General features: G+C 37.5%; 2 protein-coding genes across 11 annotated transcripts in view; one reads left to right on the forward strand and one right to left on the reverse strand.

Annotated features, from left to right (window-relative positions):
- LOC124138759 (keratin, type II cytoskeletal 1-like) overlaps positions 1-18,125 on the forward strand; it is a 69,689-nt gene extending 51,564 nt beyond the window's left edge. For 9 of the 10 annotated variants that reach the window (XM_048399706.1, XM_046505608.2, XM_046505612.2 and 6 more), the window contains 9 exons: positions 5,404-6,168; positions 6,901-7,031; positions 9,455-9,553; positions 11,030-11,192; positions 11,730-11,830; positions 11,993-12,182; positions 12,686-12,817; positions 13,772-13,874; positions 14,624-18,125. In XM_048399706.1, coding sequence (XP_048255663.1) covers positions 5,404-6,168; positions 6,901-7,031; positions 9,455-9,553; positions 11,030-11,192; positions 11,730-11,830; positions 11,993-12,182; positions 12,686-12,817; positions 13,772-13,874; positions 14,624-14,790 — 1,851 coding nt within the window. In that variant the 3' untranslated portion in view covers positions 14,791-18,125. The remainder of the gene's footprint in view (positions 1-5,403; positions 6,169-6,900; positions 7,032-9,454; positions 9,554-11,029; positions 11,193-11,729; positions 11,831-11,992; positions 12,183-12,685; positions 12,818-13,771; positions 13,875-14,623) is intronic. The other variant, XM_048399707.1, reaches the window with a different exon arrangement.
- Positions 18,126-18,154: 29 nt separating this feature from the next.
- LOC124138760 lies at positions 18,155-22,016 on the reverse strand. The gene is made up of 3 exons (XM_046505613.2): positions 21,597-22,016; positions 20,686-20,747; positions 18,155-20,085 (listed from the first exon to the last, which is right to left on the reverse strand). Exons 1-3 carry the CDS (start codon positions 21,619-21,621, stop codon positions 19,825-19,827), a joined length of 348 nt encoding a protein of 115 aa, XP_046361569.2. The 5' UTR covers positions 21,622-22,016; the 3' UTR covers positions 18,155-19,824.
- Positions 22,017-23,504: the final 1,488 nt, after the last annotated feature.

Below are 23,504 nucleotides of genomic sequence, written 5' to 3' on the forward strand. Positions count from 1 at the left end.
GTAGTATAATCACACCTTTAAAACAAAATTTAGAATAAACATTGATAAAGACAACTTTCTATGTTTTTTCTTTGATGCATATTTGAATTGATAGATGAATTAAATTATACTACTTAATTTTTGATGGAGATATTCCAAGTGGAACAGAATGGGATGGATTACATTGAAATTTTGTCAAATGAATCTAATTTTGTTTTGTAACTGACACATTGTTAATTTTGTTTCAGGTTAAAATAGACATAAGTACACATCTCCATACGTTGTTGTCCACTGAGTTTTGTAAATGTATGGAATTTCTCTATATCCCTATCAAAAGTTGAGTAGTATGGTTCGCTGCCTGATGCTTTGTGGTATATGTAAATAGTGATATTTTGCATCTGAATGGAACCTTTCAAGCTTGGCATGTTAAGTGACTATTTGAATCTTTCTTCAGCTGTGTTTGTTGCATGCAATAGCTCAACTTAGCCAGCATTGTATCAGTGTTTGTTATTTGAAACAATAGCCTGGGGTGTTTGATGAAGTAATAGAAATATGACATATGACTGGATCAACGCTAGAGGCTGCTGGACTGTTTTGTGGATGAGTTGTCAAATTTGTTTCAAATGCCATTGTCATGACAATTAATAGTTATGAAAAATTCAATTTTATTCTAATCTAATTAACATCAGATCTTTTTCTCCCATACCACACCTCACTTAGTCAAGATCTGACAACACATACATAGAAAGTCGCACAAGGTGAACCCTGAGTGAAGTTAGACCATCCAATGTAAACGAAGGAAGCATGGGTTCTTGAACCAGTCAGGTTTCTAAAACAGATTTCTTTGCGACCTAGATTCAGAAATATCGATCTTACCAAAAGAGAACTGCTATAGAAAACAAATATAACCTTGATAATAATCTTTTTTGGAGTAAATGCCATGGCACTCAGAAACGAAAGTCATTGTATGGATCGATGCTCATGGTGTCAGTCACTGGATTGTCTGGTCCAGATTTGATTGTTTACACAGACCGCCGTCATATAGCTGGAATATTGCTGAGTGCAACGTTAAACAACAAATAAACAAACAAACAGAAAGGACAGGATGACTAGACTATCTACAACAATATAATTGCTCTGCTCTTTGCATTTGGAACTCCCTGATAATAGTCTTTTCTTCCTCTTTTCATCTGTGCTATTACTCAGTTGTATAGGATCTTCACCTTCAGTGGATCTTTACGCAGAGAGGATTCATTCTATTCCCATGTCAAGTCAAAAAATATTATTATATTAGAACACTTTTTCACCATTATTAAATGTGTTTCAGTGTTCCATAGCTGAAACAACATGAGAAAGTAAAAACAAATATCCTTTTGTAAAACTGTTAATATTGAACAAAAGATTTAAGTAGTGTTTACTCTTCAATCTTATATCTACTTCAAAGGACTAATAAAGGCTTAAGATTGTTTGAATTTCAGAGTGAAAAATAGTTGCCACACCTTGCTATATTAAAAATCAGTTTGGATGAGCTGTTTAACAATCTGGATATTAAACTAAGAGGTGTTCATTGTTTACCAAGAGTATAGGCCAAACCCTTTGCTTTTGAAATACCAACAGTGTCAACCGACATTGACAACAAGCGTCCTTCAAAGGTTGTCAATGTTGACAGAAATAAACAAGATTCGATAAAAACAGCTGACTTATGAAGTGTCACTATCACATGTTTCCGTGGGAGTGGCACCTTGTTTGATATTTTACATGGCTATCCAAAATTGTAGATTCATTTATTTAATGCAGGATACTTTATGTGTGTGTATACTGTGGCTATTTATGGCCTTATTAAAGACTGTTGGGTGATTTGTTTGTTGGTTTTTATACTTTTGAAGAAAACAGGTCGTGCTGGGGGTTTGTTCTGTATAATGAGCTGTTGAAGTTTTTTTAATATTTATGTGTACTTGAAAGTTGAAAGAAAGCTGAGTCATATTTGTCTGTTACCAATCATTTTTTTATTACTTAGCTTTATGAATCTGCCAACCCCAATTTTTCATAAAATTACAAATTGTGATTCAGTCAAGTTTAGTAATTACAGTAATCAAATCGATTCAAAGTATCTTATTTTAGAAAGAGAAGCAATCCTTAACTCATCATTAACAACTGTTTTTCTATTATTTCATAATACTTGACATCACCTGATTTAGATCTTATTTTATAAAAATCTTGTATTCAAATTTTTATTCTTTTTATTTAAAATATGTATGTAATCCAAGTTGTTAAAAATATGAAGAGTCCCAAAGGAGGAAACTATCAACATCGGTCTGTAGGTCTGAATGATGAACATTTAAATACCATTCTCAGTTGACAGGATCATGTCGGTGAAAGGTTCATATGGTTTCTTGACTAAATATGTGTTTAAACTGTTTAATTGAAATAGTGAAATTCACTGACAAAAGAATTGGTGTTTGGTAGCATTAAAAAAGGTTTTGCTTGAAATTTTTATAATTATTTTAAGAAATTGTAAGCTCATTGGATCCATAAACATAAATTTGGATGGTTGTGTCATTCTCTTAATATTCCCAAAATAGCAGATTTATTTCCACTCAAGTTGCCAATTGTGTATCTAGGGCAACTTTGGCATGGGTGTTGGTGTTTCGAACCCCTATGATGTTACAGTTATTGGTCCTGCTGTTGACAAGGTTAGAGAGAGGGAGTATATATCTGCTTTGTGTGTATAGCACTGAGCACAAGTCTAGGGCTGCACAATTCAATTATACACTTCTAAAAACTGGAGCACAACTTGTACCATCATAGGACACCAGTGAGTTCACTCTCTATTCCAAGTCCACGTTTTGGAAACATTTTGAAACCTATTAGATCATACCGGCCAGATCAGCACTGTCAGGGTACAATGCCACACAAACACAGCCAGGTCATGACTGATACTTTGAGTCATTCTGGAACACTGTCAGGGTACAATGCCACGCAAACACAGCCAGGTCATGACTGATACTTTGAGTCATTCTGGAACACTGTCAGGGTACAATACCACACAAACACAGCCAGGTCATGACTGATACTTTGAGTCATTCTGGAACACTGTCAGGGTACAATACCACACAAACACAGCCAGGTCATGACTGATACTTTGAGTCATTCTGGAACACTGTCAGGGTACAATGCCACACAAACACAGCCAGGTCATGACTGATACTTTGAGTCATTCTGGAAAACTGTCAGGGTACAATGCCACACAAACACAGCCAGGTCATGACTGATACTTGGAGTCATTATGGAACACTGTCAGGGTACAATACCACGCAAACACAGCCAGGTCATGACTGGCACTTTGAGTCATTCTGGAACACTGTCAGGGTACAATGCCACACAAACACAGCCAGGTCATGACTGGCACTTTGAGTCATTCTGGAACACTGTCAGGGTACAATGCCACACAAACACAGCCAGGTCAGGACTGGCACTTTGTGTCATTCTGGAACACTGTCAGGGTACAATGCCACGCAAACACAGCCAGGTCATGACTGGCACTTTGTGTCATTCTGGAACACTGTCAGGGTACAATGCCACACAAACACAGCCAGGTCATGACTGGCACTTTGTGTTATTCTGGAACACTGTCAGGGTACAATGCCACACAAACACAGCCAGGTCATGACTGGCACATAGGGTCATTCTGGAACACTGTCAGGGTACAATGCCACGCAAACACAGCCAGGTCATGACTGGCACTTTGTGTCATTCTGGAACACTGTCAGGGTACAATGCCACGCAAACACAGCCAGGTCATGGCTGGCACTTTGTGTCATTCTGGAACACTGTCAGGGTACAATGCCAGGCAAACACAGCCAGGTCATGACTGATAGTTGTGTTGTTCTGGAACACTGTCATGGTACAATGCCACACTTCCTTGTTATATATCCCACTATTAAGAGAAAAAAGCAGATAATCTGTGATTGAAGAAATAAACAGATACATTAAAACCCTTTCTATAACCATAAGAAATCTCTACTACAAGTAGAGTCCATTGCATTATTCTGACTGTATCATAGGTATGGGTTTATGATGATATGAGGTGTTCACGAAAAGTGTATCCTGCCCCAACGATGGATTGTGGGTTTCACCAACATCTTAAGCTTGCACCAAATTGGGCATTCCTCCCACATTAGGCTGACATGCCTTGGTATAACTAAAATATGGTTCAAAGAACATTAAACACAACTCACTCACCCACTATACTGTACACACAAGTTCTACATTTGTTAAAAAGACATATTCCATCAACAAAGGGAATTAGTAGGGGCCATACCAACACATATTCAGCAAATTTGATTCAACTGAAGTGACATCACTTGAGAACTCTTTTAAATATTATCTGAAAGTGTGACATTGGGATTTGTTTTCAAACCTGTTAATATTTCTTGTTTCATCCTTCTTGTTCAGTTTGTATCAATTCATGAGTCGAAGACATCATAATATGATATTCATATCATGGCACAACTATTGCAATGCACTAACCAAATCTTTTGGTGTATCTTTACACCACTAGAATATTATTTCCATTGTCCATGAGATCTATGCCCTTTCTGTCACATTGTCAACACTTCTTGTTTCAAAGTCTTTCTATAAGTACCCACTAATAGACTCTACTAGATTTTTAAGGTAACCATGTCAACATGTCCAAACTAGACCTTTGTGGTACCCATATTAACTTGTTCACTAGCTGTTCGAGGTACCCTTATCAACTTGTCCCTACTAGACCTTCAAGGCACCCAAGCCAACTTGTTCACCAGACCTTTGAGGTACCCATGTCAACTTGTTCACTAGACCTTCAAGGTAACCATGTCAACTTGTCCTGATTAGGCCTTCGAGGCACCATGCATCAACTTATCCCTACTAGACCTCGAGGTACCCATGTCAACTTGTTCAATAGACCTTCGTGGTACCCATGTCAACTTGTTCACTAGATCTTTGGGTACCCATGTCAACTTGTCCTGATTAGACCCACGAGGCACCATCTATTCGCTTGTCCCTACTAGACCTTCAAGGTACCCATGTCAACTTGTCCTGATTAGACCTTCGAGGCACCATCTATCAACTTGTCCCTACTAGACCTTCAAGGTACCCATGTCAACTTGTCCTGATTAGACCTTCGAGGCACCATCTATCAACTTGTCCCTACTAGATCTTCAAGGTACCCATGTCAATATGTCCTGATTAGACCTCTGAGGTACCCATTTCCATTGAACCACACTTTTCAGAAATAGTTGGCTCTTGGTTTGTCCGATACAAAGATATCCAGGGTTTATTTCAAAGTGATCATAAGTGATTTTTGCCCAAATACTGTTGTCCAGAAAGTAAGAATGTATGCCTGTTGTCATTTAATAAATCCACATATCTTCCTTGTTTCAGGAATTCAATGTTGGGTACAACCAACCAACAACTTATGCACGAGCACGGCCCGATTCCAAAGACTTGGGCCGAAGGTATGTCAACCTGCCTCCTATTGACCACAATAAAGTCAAGAACCAGAGCTCAACTGTCTTTGAACCAGAGCCTTGGACTAGGAGGTACCAAAATAGGACAAGTGGAAACAGCGTCAGACTTCAGGCACCAGACGACTCCGGACAGAATTACAACAATGGTGGCATAGATGGTGGCTACCATGCTGGTGGTACCGGTGGAGGCTACAACAACGGCGGAACCAGTGTCGGCTACAATGGAGGTTCTGGTGGCTACAATGATGGTATTGGCGGTGGCTACAACATCGGTGGCCCTGGTGGTGGCGGCTACAACAACGAAGGTACCAGTGGTGGCTACAGTGGTGGACCAAGTGGTGTTATTGTCAATGGCCGAGAAAGCCCAGCACTCTATGACCCCATGCCATCAGAGAGAAGGGATTACCAGCCAGACACACGTCGTCGATCATTGACACTGGAAGATAAGAAATATGAATTCATGGCTTTATTACCCAAAGATACATTTTTGCCAGAACAACCTCTGGGCTTAACAAGGGATGAGGAGGCCACTGTTTTGAAGATGGTTTCTGCAGAGCTCCAAGGAGCTGATCCTGTCAAGTTAAAAGACACATATCTTGATATTACAGAGAACTATGACAGAACACTAAGTGGATGGTGCCATTATAAAAATGTATTTTTCTCACTCAAAAACAGCAAGGTAAGTGCAAATGGCGGTAGAAGCAAAGATCATTTTTCTGAGCGATCTTATAAAATATAGTTTTGTACCATCTGTACATAAATATCTGCAGGGAAAACAAAAAGTAAAATGATTTAAGGCACTGTGCTGTACTCTGAAAATTTCTGAATTCTAAGAGAGCAGATAAGATGTGAACGTTAAAACTTGATTCTTTAAAATTATGAAGAATATGGAATAATGATTATTATGTTGGTATATTTTGATTTATTTCATTGATGAGGCGATATATATTTTATATATTTGGTTTACAGGTCTACAACCTTACATACATAAAAAGCAAGGGAAAAAATGAAATAAGAAATCTATTTTGTTTATTCATGTGCTGACCCGAAAACCAAGACTGGTTTGACAAACCATGTTCACTGGGCAATATCTTCAGTTATATCACTACGATGCATTATGTCCATTGTTTTCTTGGGTGGTTATTTTTTGTAATGACCCTGCACATTCAATGTGCAGAGGTTGGACTATACAATTTAGATGAGAGGGGAGCAAGCCTTGGTGTCAAGGTTTTTGCAGTGTAGCTTTCGTAGCCCACATGGTATAAGTAAGTTAGTGCCCCTACTCTACAGGTGATATGGAAAAGTTAACAGAAGTCATTTATTAAAATTATTTAACATGATAGAAAACAAAAGACATGTTTGCTTCATTGAAGATATATATTCAAACCAAATAAATACTTTCCGTTTTCAGTTGACCTTGTCATCAGACTTGCTGCGTTTGATAGCTTCCATGTTTGTATCCCCAACCAAACTGCAGGAAGTCAATTATGAGAAATTCCTGTCATTTATCGGAACTGCGATGAAGGAAACAAACAGCAATGGGTAACTTTAGTTGACTATTGGTTTTATTGTGTGCTTTGACTCAAATAACTTCATACATCAGTCAACCATTGAATCAGAATGATTAATTCTGTAATGGCTGACTCATGTTTTCGCAACTGATCAACCATTTTTAAAAAATTAATTCTTAATTAATATTGAGAAATAATAGTTTCTATTAAAAATTGTTTATCATGACTGTTTTAAGTCAATATTGTTATTTTTTCATGAAACATTTTATTAATATTATCAGACTGAAATTGGATACCATCACAAACACATATGTATTTGAATTGTTGATCAGTTGCCATGGTTTCTCTGTTGCACATCCCTGTTTGAACCCTCACAGTAGACTGCTGTGCCTGCACTTACCATACTCACAAGAGAGACTTGACAGGGGTGGTCAGTAGGCAGTAGGCAGTAAGATTAGGGCCTATGGTCAGTAGGCACTAGGCAGTAAGATTAGGGCCTATGGTCAGTAGGCACTAGGCAGTAAGATTAGGGCCTATGGTCAGTAGGCACTAGGCAGTAAGATTAGGGCCTATGGTCAGTAGGCACTAGGCAGATATTATTACAAAGTAAAATCAATGTAAATAAAACAGTTGTTTTATCAGTTAATGATTGAACACAGCAATGCTTATGTTTTTATCTGTTCTCAAGTTTTCTCATGGAAGTTGTGTTTTACCAAACAGTTTGCTCCAATGACCGCCTCAAAGTACTTAATAACAGTACATTGAAAATGCCTAGTGGGGTCACACACATCAATCAATCAATCAATCAATCAATCAAGAGGAAAGTAGTGTGAGATGAGGTTAAAAATTATTGCTCTTATGTAGCGATGTGAACGCACATGTGTGAGTGACTGCTTGTATTAAAGCTTTATAATGCTAAGAGATACCTTGCTGCAGTTTAGCATGGATACCCTACTCATTACATTTACCCGGTGCTGGCCAGTCCTTGTTGTATCCGCTTTGTGGCGAGCACCAGGCAGGGCAACAGAAGGTACTATATTCTAAAATGTTTTGGTTTGACACTGCCGGGGATAGAACCACCGACCTTCCCCTCTCTAGGCAGACCCTCTATCTGCTGGACCACAGACAGGAAAGTTGTATATACAAATCTTGTGAAGTATTGACGATGTGCAATGGTATAACATCATTATCACATACCGCATTTGCCCTAATAAGCTCAACTTAGAAAATTGACAAATGGGGGCGCTTATTAAACCATAAACAGCAAGTTAATTTTGTTGCCAGAGATGGAGCGGTAGTGAACATAATTAGCTCAAACGTCCATGAAACTAAACGTTATTTGATAATATAGGCAATTACATACGCATTCTACACTGCTGGCTTTTTTAACAAATCTGTAATGTATACACGCAAACACAGACTGCCATGTTAAGTTTTGGTCTTAGTAGGTGGTGTTTAAAAAGATCATGTTTGTTTTAGAAGTTGGTCAGGGTGCTCTTGTTGGATCAGGGTGTGAATATGGTATGCTTGGTAATACAATATCATTGAAAGGGGGGGTCATGAAAAAATGACAAAGTTCTATATTTTTTTTTTAAAGTTATAACTTTGAACATTATTCTTGGCGTAGTCATTTATTATAGACAGGGGAAGGGGGGATGAAAAAATGTTGGGGGTCAGCAAAATATGATACAGTCTTAAAAAAAAGAAGCATACATCCCCCACCCCACCCCATAAAATAAATGACCAGTTCCTAATACCGGTAGGTGAATGATTGATTAATCAAAGAATAGTGAAACAGTTTATAGTCTTTTATAATAGACTCACCAAAATTATAGAGTATATAGTATTAATCTCTCAACAACCTTGTCTAGAGTGAGTAAGTTGGTTATAGCAATATTCCAGCTATTTATGGCACTAGACACCAGGAATGGACTTCACACATTATACCAATGTGGGGAATCAAACCCAGTTCATTAGCAAACAGGCCAACACTTTAACCACTAGGCCACCCCAACGCTTCTGCCTAGTTAAAACAATATTTACATAGAAGATATTCTTGCAGTCAGTAGAGTATTTAGTTCAAAACTAATACAAGAATTTGTTCTGTAAACATAGAAGACAGATTAAAATGATTAGTTGATATATTTTTTTATTCAAGAGGTGGATGTTTATCTTTATTAGTAGCTGACCTGAAGTGGTACAGCTTAGTTCAGAATTGTTGATAAACTAAATGGCATCCAACAACTATCTACCATTTTCTATTGAAAAAGAGACCTCTCAGTGAGGGAGATCACACTAACAATATGTATGGAACTTTGATTTCTGCGCTAGACAAAAATGAAGAACAGAATTCTCAAATTGTGCTAAAATGACACCTGTCTTGGAGGCACTTAATGTTTTATGAAAATGTAAAACTATTTCACCTATGGCTAGAATGTTTTCTCTCCTGTCCAGTTGGCCAGTAGACCTTTACAGTCCTCGATCATACATGTCGACTGGTAAACAAGGTCATTACTACACAAATCATGTTGACGGTCCCAGGCCGTGGAGTCCGTAAGTATTGCAACAATGTAGTCCAGATTTTGATACACATTGCCGAGAAGAAACATCATTGAAAATCATTGCTACCTGTGGGAGTGGGCGTTAGTAGGGTTGGAAGGTGTTCCAATATCTGAGAACCAAGAATATATATTTATGGAGTCAGTCACCGGTGTAAGCTTGTGTAGCTGTAAACCAGTCATTCATACAAATATTGTTATTTTGTTTTAATATAACATTGACCATTGTATCCTTGCTCTGAGTATGTTTGTATATATGCACAATACTGCAGTGTCCCAGCACCAATATTGGTGGGTCCAGAGGGGATGCAGGGGTGCACCACACTCGCTGTATTTTGTCACTTTTCCTGTCACCTGATGTCAGTCCCTTCATGCATGCTTGTTTACTTTGCAATGTGAGTAGTGTGCATCCCCACCCCTCTTCCATCTTCCTGAGGCAAGGGAGTTAACTGACTATAAACTCCGAACTAGGCTGGAAATTCTGGCCTCGATCATAGCGCCACTAATGGCGATTACGAGTTATGACACTGCCAAGTCAAGATCTGATCAATACTCAAGATCTATATTGTAATAAAAGGGGTCGTACCTTCTGAAGTGCATCAAATCACGTGAGCACCTTGATTAAACACATGAAAAGATTTGGTAAATATGCCCTGTTGATGGTACACATAATTTCATGCAAATCCTGCAGTTGACCAAAGTCTGCACGTTGAAATCCATGTTGTCTACGAACCGGATGTCGATTTTGTTACACGATTTTGATTGGACTATGCATAGACTCATTAGTCCAGCCAAAATATAACTCCATAATCCCAGCCAAGTTCGGCAAGGGTGGAAACTAGACTTTTACAGTCAGTTAACTCCCTTGCCTTGGGAAGATGCCCCTCTTCCCCCTCCACTTTTCAAACTTCTGGATCCACCTCTGACTACACTTTGTATGACCATTGCTAAGAGTGAGGTTTTGGATTGGCTGTGATTTTGGTGCTGGTGTTATGGTGTGCTGTGTGAGACAACTTTCTCTGTCATATATATTTCTACATCATACTTACATGTAATATATGTAATTCAATGAGACATTTATAGATTGTTCATGGTCGTCATTTGTCATGAAGTTGTGTGTCCCAAAACACAGGACATAACAAAAATAGTCATGCTGATTACAACTAGTCTATTGCAACATAATATTTGATAATATTTAAGTTTATTAATTTGAATAGGTTTGTTGATTATCATGATTATCAGCCTGTATTTCTGAAATGATTAGAAAAACACACTTTAATTGAACATTACAACAAAATTTTGGATAATACCAGCACTTAAAATAATGGGATCAAGCTACCAAGCATGTTCAGTAAAATCAATATTTATATATGATATGTTGTGATAGTTTGCGTGAAGTGAAGTTTATGAAAACAATTCAATTCTGCAACACACTCAACGTTGATAGTATTTTACATTGTTCTGTCCGTAGTCGAGCAAGTCGTCCATCCTCCCCGTACTATGACAGTAACGTGGGGAAATTACTGAACATGGCTGAACAGCAACTTCAAGAGGATGGCATTGACTTCGAGGGTCTGGTGGCTCGCTTCCAGGCAGCTGACCGGGAAATGAGAGAAACTCTTTCTGCAGATGAGGTATGATAGTCAAGGGGAGATGACTCTCAAGACCAGCTTTTGTCAAAATTGTTGCATCCCTTCAGATTTATTTAAACTGTATATTAGTGTAATGAAGCCTAGGTTCTAAAGCTAAGCTTACAAAATATATATTTGTCTTCTTGTTGCCTTGTAGTCTATAATACAGACCTTGAATCAAATACATGTAGATCCAATATAGCCCATGCAAGTCTATAATATAGTCGGTAAATGAAGTGAGTCTCTGGCCTCCTTTTTATTATTTTTTATTAAATTAATTTAACATTTTTTTCTGCAAATATTTTCATTTCAGAGACTAGATATAGACAAGATGTTAATCTTGACATTTTCTCTCTAAGGGGCAATTGGGTAGCCTAATGGTTAAAGCGTTCGCTCGTCACGCCGAAGGCCCAGGTTCGATTCCCACATAGGTACAATTTGTTAAGTCTATTTCTGGTGTTCCCCGTCGTGATAATGCTGGAATATTGCTAAAAACGGTGTAATACCATACTGATTCACTTGACATTCTTTCTGATGCAGATAAAGGGCATCGTGTTCTCCAAGGGCGTCAGACTTCAGGAATCTGTGATGAACAAGATCCTCGCTAAGTGTGAAGATACCAATGGAGATGGGCAGTACAAGTAGGTTAACTGTAGATATTTGTTTGGTTGTTGTATATGATGGTGACCTGTAAATAATAGAGTCTACAATATGCTACAAAACACCACAGGCCCTATATTCAAGATACACTATCATTGCATGTTGGAATTTGTGTGTTCTGACAAATGTTCCTCATCTTCTAGCTGGGTGAAGTTTGTGGAGTTTCTGGAGAAGGTGCAGCCAGCAAAGACTGGCCTGAACATCCCCAGAAGTAAAAAGCCCCTAGAGTATGCTAAGCAGGTGCCCTCTCCAGTCAGGAGCTGGCCTCGAGCTGTAGAGAACAACCCTGTCCAACAGGGACAACAGCCTGTGACACCACTGTGGAGGAAGGATGTAGGTGTTATCTTCTGAAATGTTGGCTGATCTGAATGTTTAGGAAATATTTAACCTCCAAATATCATCATCAGGGATAAATCTAAGATAGTGCATGTGGCAAAGTGGTGAAGTATTTTGCCCCGAATTGGGATTCTTTTAAAAAGCCATTTCTCATGAAATTCAGAAGTAGCATAAACCTTTTTCTCTCCCTTGATCCTGCAAAAACTAAAACATTAGTTACGATAAAAACTACATGAGTAGGGCAGTGTTGGGGGAAATTTCAATATTCAATTTGGAAATATTTTTTTCTAACTACACCCATAATAATGACCCAATTGTCTTACTAATGTCTTATCTAAGTCATAAGCCAACAAGTTATCTACCATGTAATGGTGTTGCTGGGCAGGGCTCTGTATGACAGAGCCATCTTAGTCCTTTGACGCCCATTCTTTAATGTAGTCTTAGGCTGTTATAGCACATTTGACCAGCACATATCTTGAGTGGTCTATCTGGTGTTGAAGGCACCACATGGCCATGACAACTTGTATGAGAAGAAGGATCATTATGACATGGAGACAGATCAGCTGAAGAGCAACCGAGACACCATACAGAAGCTGGACAAGGACCTCAAGCATCTGGAGGCTGGGTATGAGGTCAGTGTCCTCTGTTGTAAGCCATGTTAACAAGACTCATTCACTATTTGGTAGGTGTGAGGGTGAACGAGCAGGGTTTTGAACCACCTTTAGCAATATTCCCTCAGGGTACACGTAACTCAGTGTAACCATGTAGGAAACGGAACTCAAACCTCTAGCGTTATACGTTTTAACACTTTAACCACTAGGCTAACTCACTTCCCTATTTGGTAGAGAGATTTGTCACTTTGGAGACTTTCTTTTTTCGTGATATTGTTTATGTGTTTAATTCATGTACGTTTGTTGGCAATTATGCCACCGTCAAAGAATAACATATCCCACAAAACTTTGACATACCCTTTAAGTACACACTAAGATTTCTTGATGGAAGGTAGTTTTGATATGAGATTGTAGTAGTTTGTAGTGGTGAGTAAAATACTATTGGAAATGATTGAAATGATAAATTACTACCAAGGCATCTTGGTTCCCTCTTCATGAGTATATGGTGACACACATAAGCACTGTGAATTCAAGTATCAAACCTGCACTCAAGGTTTCAGGCTTGTCAAAGGGATGCAACTCTGCACAGCTGGTTTGTCACCTTAAACTACTTCGCCACCCATAGCCTACCCTTTTCATGAACAGGTGTGCTTGCTCTATAAGGTGTTCAGACCAACTTTGTGGTAGTGGTTCAATCCCCTGCCGCATCATACCAATAAATGATGGTACTTGTTACCCTGCCTGGCACTTGACATTAAGGGGCTAATCAAGACTAGTTGGCTCGGAGTCAGTATACTGTGTCGGAGTTGGGTATTCATGTTATGCTGCGGCATGGTATCTCAGTGGGTTAGCACTATAAGTTGGCATTCGTCTGGACAAGTACAAGCACACACAGACAGACACATCACTATATGAGTGCACTAATCTTGAATGCGACATTAAATCCTATTTCCTCTTACTTCACCTCCACTTTAGGTAATGAAGAAGAAACTTGCATCTCCCCGAGATGACTCCCCTTGGTTCAAGATGTTCATGGAGTTTGCCAACGCCCTGTACAAGCAGGACTCCAGAAGCACAGGTCAGTGTCTAGCACATACATATGTCTGGTATGACGATAGGTCATTTCATGGTGTCAGTGTGCCTACTTGTTGTCATAAGAACATCTGGACATCAAATAGTGTTTGATGGGATAGGGAGTTAAGGATGTCTGCTGGTCTGAATTCAGATTATTTAACCGTAGGTATTTTACAAAAATATTGATGTATATGTATGTTACCTACACTTATACATGTAATATTACATGTTACTCTATGTGAAAACGTGTAGCACCGGTACCACATCCTGAAATGATTACAAAAATAAAATAAAAATATTCATACTTAACTACAGACATATCGAGAAATCACCCACCGTCTTTACAGTTTGCATAAATGTATAATTACCGGTAATAGTATTTCACTTTTTAAAATACACTACCATATTTTTCAGACTAAACATATATGATTTTCTGTAAAAGTGAGAAGCTTGTTGAGCTGTTCAAGTTACTGATTCAGTGAATAATGTTTTTTTATTGCAGGCAGTTTTATATTCATGAATCTATTAGGAAATTACTGGTTCTAATAAGTGCTCAGTTCATTTGAACATCAGTTAAACTCCTAATATTTTCATGGAATAGGAGCAGCTTCTAAACATTTGGTACGATTTTTTATCAAACTCATTTCAGTTTTGAAGAGAATTCAAATGTATGTAAATACAATGATCTGTGGCAAAGGAAAATAGTTTCATTTTAAAGATTATGATCAAATCTGTTTTGGTTCATACCAATAGGACTGCTCCCCGCAGAGGAGGTACTAAACTGGACCAACCTGTACAACAAGTCTTACAACCTTGACATTCCTGAGTATGTGATCATCCACACTCTCGGAGACTGCTCCAATGGAGGCAACGTCAACATCCACAACTATCTGACTAAATTGGGAAGTCGAGACTGGTGATGTCAGACAAGAACATATTTCTGGCTATGTCTGCATGCTGCATTAGTGACTTTTGGATTATTTATTCCTAATTTGGAAAGAATGTTGAATATATTTTCAGTCAAACCCAACTTGGCACTTATTTGTACAAATGTAAGAGATCAGGCAAATTCAATTATGAATACCATATTTCCTTGATTAAAAGGCCAGGCGTATATTTCTTTCAGACACTCTTTTACCCCTGGTGTTTAATAAAAGAAATAATAATGGGGAGAATTCTGTGCATGAAAACTCTCCGGATTTTAATCGAGGACAGGCGTTTGAGGTAATATGGTATTTTGCCTTTAATGATTTTGTTATTGATCAATAGATTATTTTGAAATGCTAGGAAATGAAGCAAAACTATTTCAAGAAGATAGATGACCATATGTTTTTACAAACTACTGTAAATAATATTAAATATGAAACAGATTGATGTCTGGTGATATATAGCTTGATGCTGTGACAAGGGAGAAATCAGTTTATTTCTTCAGCTTAATTATCTTCAAAACTGCAAGTGTTGATGCAAGATTAAGGACACATTTGTGTAAATACTGTCAAAAATTCTGTGTAAATAGTGTACAAGAAAACGATTAATTTTGCATTCAAATATATTTTGTTTCATGAGTAATAATGCCAAGCATAAACCCGTAGGATTGAACCCCTTGATTAAGTGTTGACTTTAAATGATGGGTTTTTTTCATGATCGAGTCCATTTAAGTCATCTCAAAATGCAGTTATGATATTTGCATTTGTGGACAGACCATTTCCATTTCTTTGTTATTTTTTAGTTTGATCAGTTAGGAATTTTGTTGTTGTCAAGGTTGATTAATTTAAAAATTAACAAAAAAATACAGCCTCAAAGACAATTCACAAAAAGCTTATTTCAATAATACACATGTTTACAATATTTTTGGTGTGTTCAAAGGTTAGGCTTGGCCTGTTCATAATAAAGAAATAGAAACCGGTCTGGCCTAAATGACTCATGCAAATATGTTTAAGGAAATCATTTGCAGCCTCTGGTGACAGAAATCCGTCCATCCCTTGTGCCATTGGAGGATCCTTGTTTGTCTTTAGACAGTGAAATCCTCTTATATGTCGATGTATTATCTTCTGTGATATCCTATTATTTATTAGATCTTCCATTTTACCCATAGACTATTTTGACTTAGTTTATTCTCAGGAACATATCCGTTCATAATATGATTGTGTATATATGTTATATGACATGGCTGTCATGCTCTGTTACTTATATCAAGAGTTATTTATTATGTATACTTCAGTTGTCTGTGATAGTTCACCATTATGTACACCTGTTGAAATACACATGGGTTGAACATTGTTTGTACACTCAATACAAGTTTAAACATCAGTCAAAACAGTTTATTTTAATTCCACTAATTTGCTGATATATTGATTTATTCCATATTTTTTTAAAATGTTTATTCTGTTGTACACATGGCAAGAGGAACATGAGATGCTAACATAATCTTCGTTTCCGAAGTGGGGACCCAAATACTGCAGTCTACCCACATAATATACTACTCAAAAGTTAAACTCCCGATTGTTTTCATATGGCTATAGTTAATCTGTCATGGCCATCACATATTAACTAAAGTCATAGGAAACATCAGGTGTTCTTTAACTTCTTTTGAGTAGCATATTATATTTATAAGGTTTTCCTTGCATTAATGATATCAACTAAATGGACAGTAGGCTGTTTCACGAAACATGAAAATCTTTACAACTTACTAGTTGTATTCAGTGTTCAAAATTAAGCATGAAAGTCAAGTTGTGCTTGTTGTAACCTTCATGTTAAGAGTTAAAGATTCATGGGGTTCCTAGTTTCAAATAACATAGAAGACCTCACGGACCCCAAAAACCCCATAATTTTCAACACTGCATATTGCATATTCTAGCAATCAAGAGTTGGTGACATATGAAGTTACTTTTAACCCCTGACACTTGATATATCACTTGATATATTATTGTACCGTTCCCAGTGTCAATACAATCTATTAATGTGAATTAATCCATGCTGTTTTACCTACACCTATGATTTCAGGTAAAACTTTGCAATTTAGAAACACTGAGCAGTGTATTTTGCCTGGTGCAGCAATCTACTTTCACTGGTAGCTTTATGTGGGGAAAAATACTTTTGCAAAATAGATTTGGTTTTGAAATCAGGCTCTTCCTTGGTGTATGCATTAGATGGTTGTTGTGAATTTAACTGTGTATTTACTACGTTCACAAATCATAGAGAAAACATCCATTGTAAAGATATTTTGTGTGTGTTTACCTTATGAATGGATGTTAGTGTTAAAGAATTGTCACAAAATGAAGCCAGTTTTAATATTACCTACTTTATAAGAGAAAATGTCAAATATTTAGGAAAGGTTTTGTCTATACCATAGTATACCGGTAGATGGGCATGTTTCATGAAAACTGCTGTGTACTTTGCTAATATTAGCAGTAGGTTATCTGAAAGTTTTGATTCCTTGATTTAATACACTAGTCTGAAGCCTGAGATAAGTCAAATTCTGTTTGGGCAACTTATAATAGTCCATATTATTACTCTAAAATATGAAATGCAAAGTTCAGCCAAGTAGACAGAAATGATTTTGGCATAGAGCCACACAATGTTGATATCAGTAGTCCAAAAAAGTTATTTGAAGTCATGACACCTGTTTACAGTGATTTGTGCATGTTATTTATTTCAAGCAGGAGTTTCACGCAGGTCAACCTTCCTCATCAGGAATAAATGCTTAAACGCTTAATCCACAGAAGTAATGTAGTTCAAATACATTATGCTGTATATTTGTTTGGCTTATGTCAAAATAGATGTTGCTCACAAGGTGTTGAGATGGAAATTGAAAAATATAACTGCTGGATGCAACTGAAGTCTAGGTTTAGTCTAAACACGGAACATAAGTAAATTTTACAATTTGGGAGGCTGCCAGGCAATTTCCCCCAAAATTATCAGCCTTGGGGAATTCTTTAAAACAATATTCGATTTTGGATAGAATGTATCATTGCAGATTCTTTATGTTATGGGTGGACAAAAAAACCATCATCTGTCAGGATATAAAAGTTGCATGTTTTGAAAAGAAATAGCATTACAGAATTAGTTACCATATTGGGGCCATTGTTATACAGTGCAAACACGGTAGAATTGTTTCATTGGACAAAAGTCACAGAACCAAGAATATGGATGAAAATCTAGGTATACTTCAAAATGTTCTTTGATACTACGCGACTTCTGCATATTATTTCTAATCTGTATTGTGTAGAATAAACATCTATTTCTAGATGATTGACTTCAGTTGTTTTGTCTTATGTATGAAAGTATATTTATAGAGAATTGTTGGTGTGACAACATATGATTTGAGACTGACAGTGGTTGCTGGAGGTTTCAAATGTTTCAATTTCTTAGCATAAAATACGGAAAACATCAGTAATTATTAGCTTCTCTCCACAGTTGTGAGTATGGTTTTATGACGCTTTTAGCAATATTCCAGAAATATCACGACAGGGGGACACCAGGTATGGGCTTCGCACATTGTTCCACAGTTGTGAGACAGATCAGGCTGGAACATCGTGATACAATCAATGACATCATATGTTTCCATGATAAGTGACCTGCCTGTTCAGCAGAATGCACAAAACTAAATCAAAATTTTCTGATAAGCTTTGATCAAACGAAATATTATATTAGTGTTGTAATCTATTTTGCTAAGGAAAATGGTACATTTTTAAAATTGAAGATTGAGAGAAAAATAATATGGATCATCATCCTATATCACCATCCATGATATGACTCCTTTTCTTGAATCAAAAAGATATACAGTATTCATACACAGTCAAAGATTTCCGGGGACCGGTCAAATTTAATAACTTTTTTCAACCATTCACATTGCAGCACGCTCTTCCATTCATTTCACAAAAGTGATATAATATTTGCATGTTCTTTCCTGATGTGTGAATATCATGCCAAGGTATCAGTGTATACCAAGTATATTTTGGAAATTTCAATGTATGGCTTACTTCAGATAAACATCATGATAATGAAATGTCCTTAGCAAACAAATGAAAACATTACAAACATGAACATGATAAACACAATTATGTATTCAAAACAGGAAAAGAAAATCAAAGATTAGAATATATTTACGTTTTAAATAATTATATTTACGCACATAAAATATGGGCATACAAAAGTCAGTAAAAGAAAGTAGTACCAAGAACATATACCCAAAGTAGGACTTCCATGTTGAAATGTATGGATGAACTGTGAACGGTGTTGCATCATATCTGTTTAGCCGAGTTCTCGCCTCTATTCAAATCAGATAGAAACTAACAGTTTTAGTCCACTGTGCCTTTTAAAGATAACTTATAGCAAACGCCTTCAAAATGGCAAATTTCTACTATTCCTCATGATACCTAAACTATTGGACATTTGGGCAAGGACTAGAGGACTTGTGTCAATATCTAACATGCACACACAGACTGCCAGAGATGGATAATCTCCTTATCAACAGGGGGTAGTGGGTCCCCTCTGTAATATTCCTGGAATATTCCTTGAGAAAATTTGTCCCCTTTGAAAAGCGGATAGACGGACTGAAAGACTAAGAGAGAAGGACAGATGGACGGACAAACTCCGTTCCAATATACCTGGCCCCACATCATGGCGTGGAATAATAAGGTGGGTGGAACGCCTGTTTATATGGTACACCTGTATCCCTTCCCAGATGTAGCAATTGTTTATGGACTACATGTGTGATCACCATGTGTTAGTCGAGAACATAGCCAGAACATAACAGACAAAGGAACAAATCAACACAAAACAAAATGTTGTAACAAATAATGTATTTCATTAACATAAAGAAAATAGCCAAAAACAAACAGAGATAGATTTTATGTATTTCCCAAATATTGTAACAAATGCCTCAACAGTCCTAAAATGATTCATAAATGTTTTGTATATAAGTATATACATATGTGTTCAGAGTTCACTGCCTAATCATCCTTCTTCTTAAACACACTCTTGACTCTTCTGAAGAAGTTGGCCACCCTGGATAGCAAGGCCTTCAGGAAGGAGTGGGTTGGCTGGATGATCTCCTCATCCACGAGATCTACTTCAACAAAGTCAGTGTCGTCCACGATGTACTGACCAGCGATAGTGAGGGACACAGAGGGGACAGTGCTGGGGCGAAGGGTCTGTGGGACGGGCAGGTGAGACAAGTGGGCAGGGATGGTCAGGGACTTTGAAGTGGGTTGCTATAGATAGGGAGGTAGTGGAAAGAATGGAATGTGAGGAAAGAATATTATTTAGATGGAAAAAGTTATTCAATCATTGAATTTTATTGCAGCAAATAAAACATTTTGGTGGTAAAGACAGAAAAGGTGTGAAAAAAGAAACAAGGTAAATAAATATGATATAAATAGTAGATACCGAAAGGTAGATAATGCAAAGGGAAGGTAGATAGTTTGTTTGTTGTTTAAAAACGTCACACTCAGCAATATTCCAGCTACATGACGGCGGTCTGTAAATAATCGAGTCTGGACCAGACAATCCAGTGATTGACATCATGAGCATTGATAGAAAAGATGATGACTTGAAGGATATTCTTCGAAATACAAATGTGACAATTTTTACAGAATTACTGAAGCCTTTGAACCAAAGTACTTTCAACATTTGTAATAGGGTTATATTAATTGCTTACTGTTGGTTTAAGGTAGAGAAATAAACATTCAGTTACAGGCTGTTACAGCATTATTGAAAACAGGGACCAGTACATAGAAGTGTTCAACATATTGGTGAAAACTCATGGAAGTGCTAAACAGGCATTGCTAAAGACAACCCTTTATGACACCTACATGGCAAGGGGCAGGATAAGTCAGTTGGGACAGAGGCTGGAGGAACCAGATCATCCGATCAACTGTGGGGAAACAGAAGAATAAACATACAGGGTATTAAACACCCAGAATGTACGTTGCTGGTCCCTAACCTTTGGGTGGTGACTTGTAAATAATATATCATTTTCCAGTTAATAAATTATCTGTGCTGACAGATAGGTTGTATATAGCTAAGCCTTTAGGGGTTCCCCTTTTCCAAAATGTTCCAGTTTTATGTTGGATAAAGGGTAATTGTAATAACCAAGGGCAGCTAGCCTAGACACTGCAAAGTATATCTCCCTGTTACTTTATAACTTGAACTTGATCCCTTCAGACAAAATATTGGATAATAAGTTACAGTTTACCTTTTACTGCTAAACTAAGTCTATTTGATAAAATACAAGGGATTCTGCCTAGCCATACAATATTGATTTGGACTCAGACTGCTGTGTACATTCTGAGGGTTTATAAGAATCATGAGTAGATCCAGGATTTAAAAAAAGGAGTTAGGGCAGGGGTGTGTTCCACTCTGGCTATTTGTAACTCAAATACGGGCAGTTCCCACCCAAAACACTTCCCCAAGACTCACAAACACTTCATGTAAACCACTGTTAATAAATTTACGGAATTCATTTTACATCCAAATCAACATGTTATCATGGTAGGAAAGGCACATAAAGAATGTCAATGAGATGTAAAAAATACAGAGAACCCACATTTTCTAATAATGTTTACAAGTTCAAGGTACACAAGGCCCCCTACATTCAACATCTTAGCCCCTAAAGCATGCAGTGTTTGAAAATCAGTACAGGAGCCATGATACACTATGCCTCATCACACTAAAATACCAACGTGTAGGTACAGAATCTACTGAAGCGTAATTAGAATTGTACCTTGAACATAAGTGCTCGCATTCATGGTGGCAGGTTCAAGAATTACAATAAAGTATAGGAAAATAACGCTTTCAGAACAGCCAAGTGCAGATGTAGCATCAAAAATGGCGTCGATGTAACATCAAAGTGACAACCGTCGTCAAGGAGGACATGCAGTCTCGTAAGATCACGCGATATTACAAAATAAAGTTAAACTGGCTCCCGACCTTATTTGCGCTTGCACTGGGGTGTTGGAGACGGAGCTCGGCTGTATTTTAAGGAGAGAAGTTAAGTCGCGCCATCATATAAATGGAGCAAAATAATTAATTATGAGCTGAACTAATTCCTCCAGGCACGATTCTGGGTGTTACTAGTTACTATTCAACCAGCAGCTTGTAAGGGTCCGTCAAATTTAAGGTACGACAGTGACTATAATCATACTATGACTATTTTCATAACCAGCAATATGAAGGGTGCTAGGATTTATTCTGACCGGGACCTCACGGGGACTGGTATATCGAGATGACAGGTACCATCAGCAGACCCTGCATGGTTGTTGGTACACTAGTTTCAGGTCATGAGTGAGTGAGTATGGTTTTACGCCGCTTTTAGCAATATTCCAACAATATCACGGCGGGGGACAACAGAAATGGGCTTCACACATTGTGCCGATGTTGGGAATCGACCCCGGGTCTTCAGCGTGACGAGCCAACGCTTTAACCACTAGGCTACTTCACCGCCCCTTCAGGTCACGATCAGGTCATGCCCAGGGGCATGATCAACAATACTTGTCTTATGGAGTACACTGACTTGCTTGAACAGGATTGACATGACTTTACCCGAATAAAACACTTAAAACATTAAGTAGGAGACAGCTTTCATATTAGCTTTTTTCATTAAAGAAAAGATATTACATGGGGAAAATATCATGATATGAATATTTCAGTTTAAGAAATATAAATTAATGTAGAGGCTTCGTTAAAAATTCAAAACTGTCAATCAATGAATGGACATTCCTTAAACAAGGTTTTTATGAGAGGTTTGCACCTGTTTAAGTTGCTTCAATTAGAAGTTCAGTTTATTCATTATGATTGGTATTGTAATAACTAAATTGGCATAATTACAAAGGTAAATCTTTCAACCTTTAAAAATTAAATCAACTTAGAAAGTTTGATGTCTCATTCAGCTTTCAATCTTTTCCTGCAGCCATGATGTTCACAAGATGTCCTGGGAGGTTGTTAACAAGCTGTATGGAGTAGCTGGGACTGGGAGACGCTGCAACATCCTGCTCGTGATAGATTTGATTCTGTCTTTGCCAGCTGCAACTGCAGAATGTGAAAGGGGATTCTCCCACATGAAAATTATAAAATCTCAATTCAGAAATAACCTGAAGAGTTCATCTATTACATTGTTGATGACAAGACAGCTACATTCTAATCATTCTAATGATTTACTACCTGATGAAGCCATCCACAAGTGGAACAAGTCCCATCATAGGAGGCCAGACTTCATGGACTATAAAAAGACTGTGCCAGAGCAGCTGAAAGAATCCCTTGAACAACTTGACCAATAAGACGAAGAAAATGATGATGCCATTGCAAGAGCAGCTGTTACCACGGATATTGCTACTAGATATCAAGATTCTGACTATGAGTCAGACTTCAGTGACCTCGTTGAAGGAAGTGACAATCACAATCACACTGACAGTGATATGTACATTGATTGAAAGTCATGAGGCCCTATTTAGGAATAAGGATACTTACATGATGTATTCTAGGATATTAAACACAAACCTGACCTATAAAGTGTTTGCTATTTCTTTTCTTGCGTTACTTCATGTTCAATGAATTCGATTTAAAGTTTTAATTAAATTATCCTGAGAAACATATGATTATAGTGGGCAGGCAGGTTTTGGTCAGGGCTGGCAAG

The sequence above is a fragment of the Haliotis rufescens genome, unplaced genomic scaffold, assembly GCF_023055435.1.
Source record: "Haliotis rufescens isolate VD_foot unplaced genomic scaffold, xgHalRufe1.0.p SCAF_2, whole genome shotgun sequence".
NCBI classification, from domain to species: domain Eukaryota; kingdom Metazoa; phylum Mollusca; class Gastropoda; order Lepetellida; family Haliotidae; genus Haliotis; species Haliotis rufescens.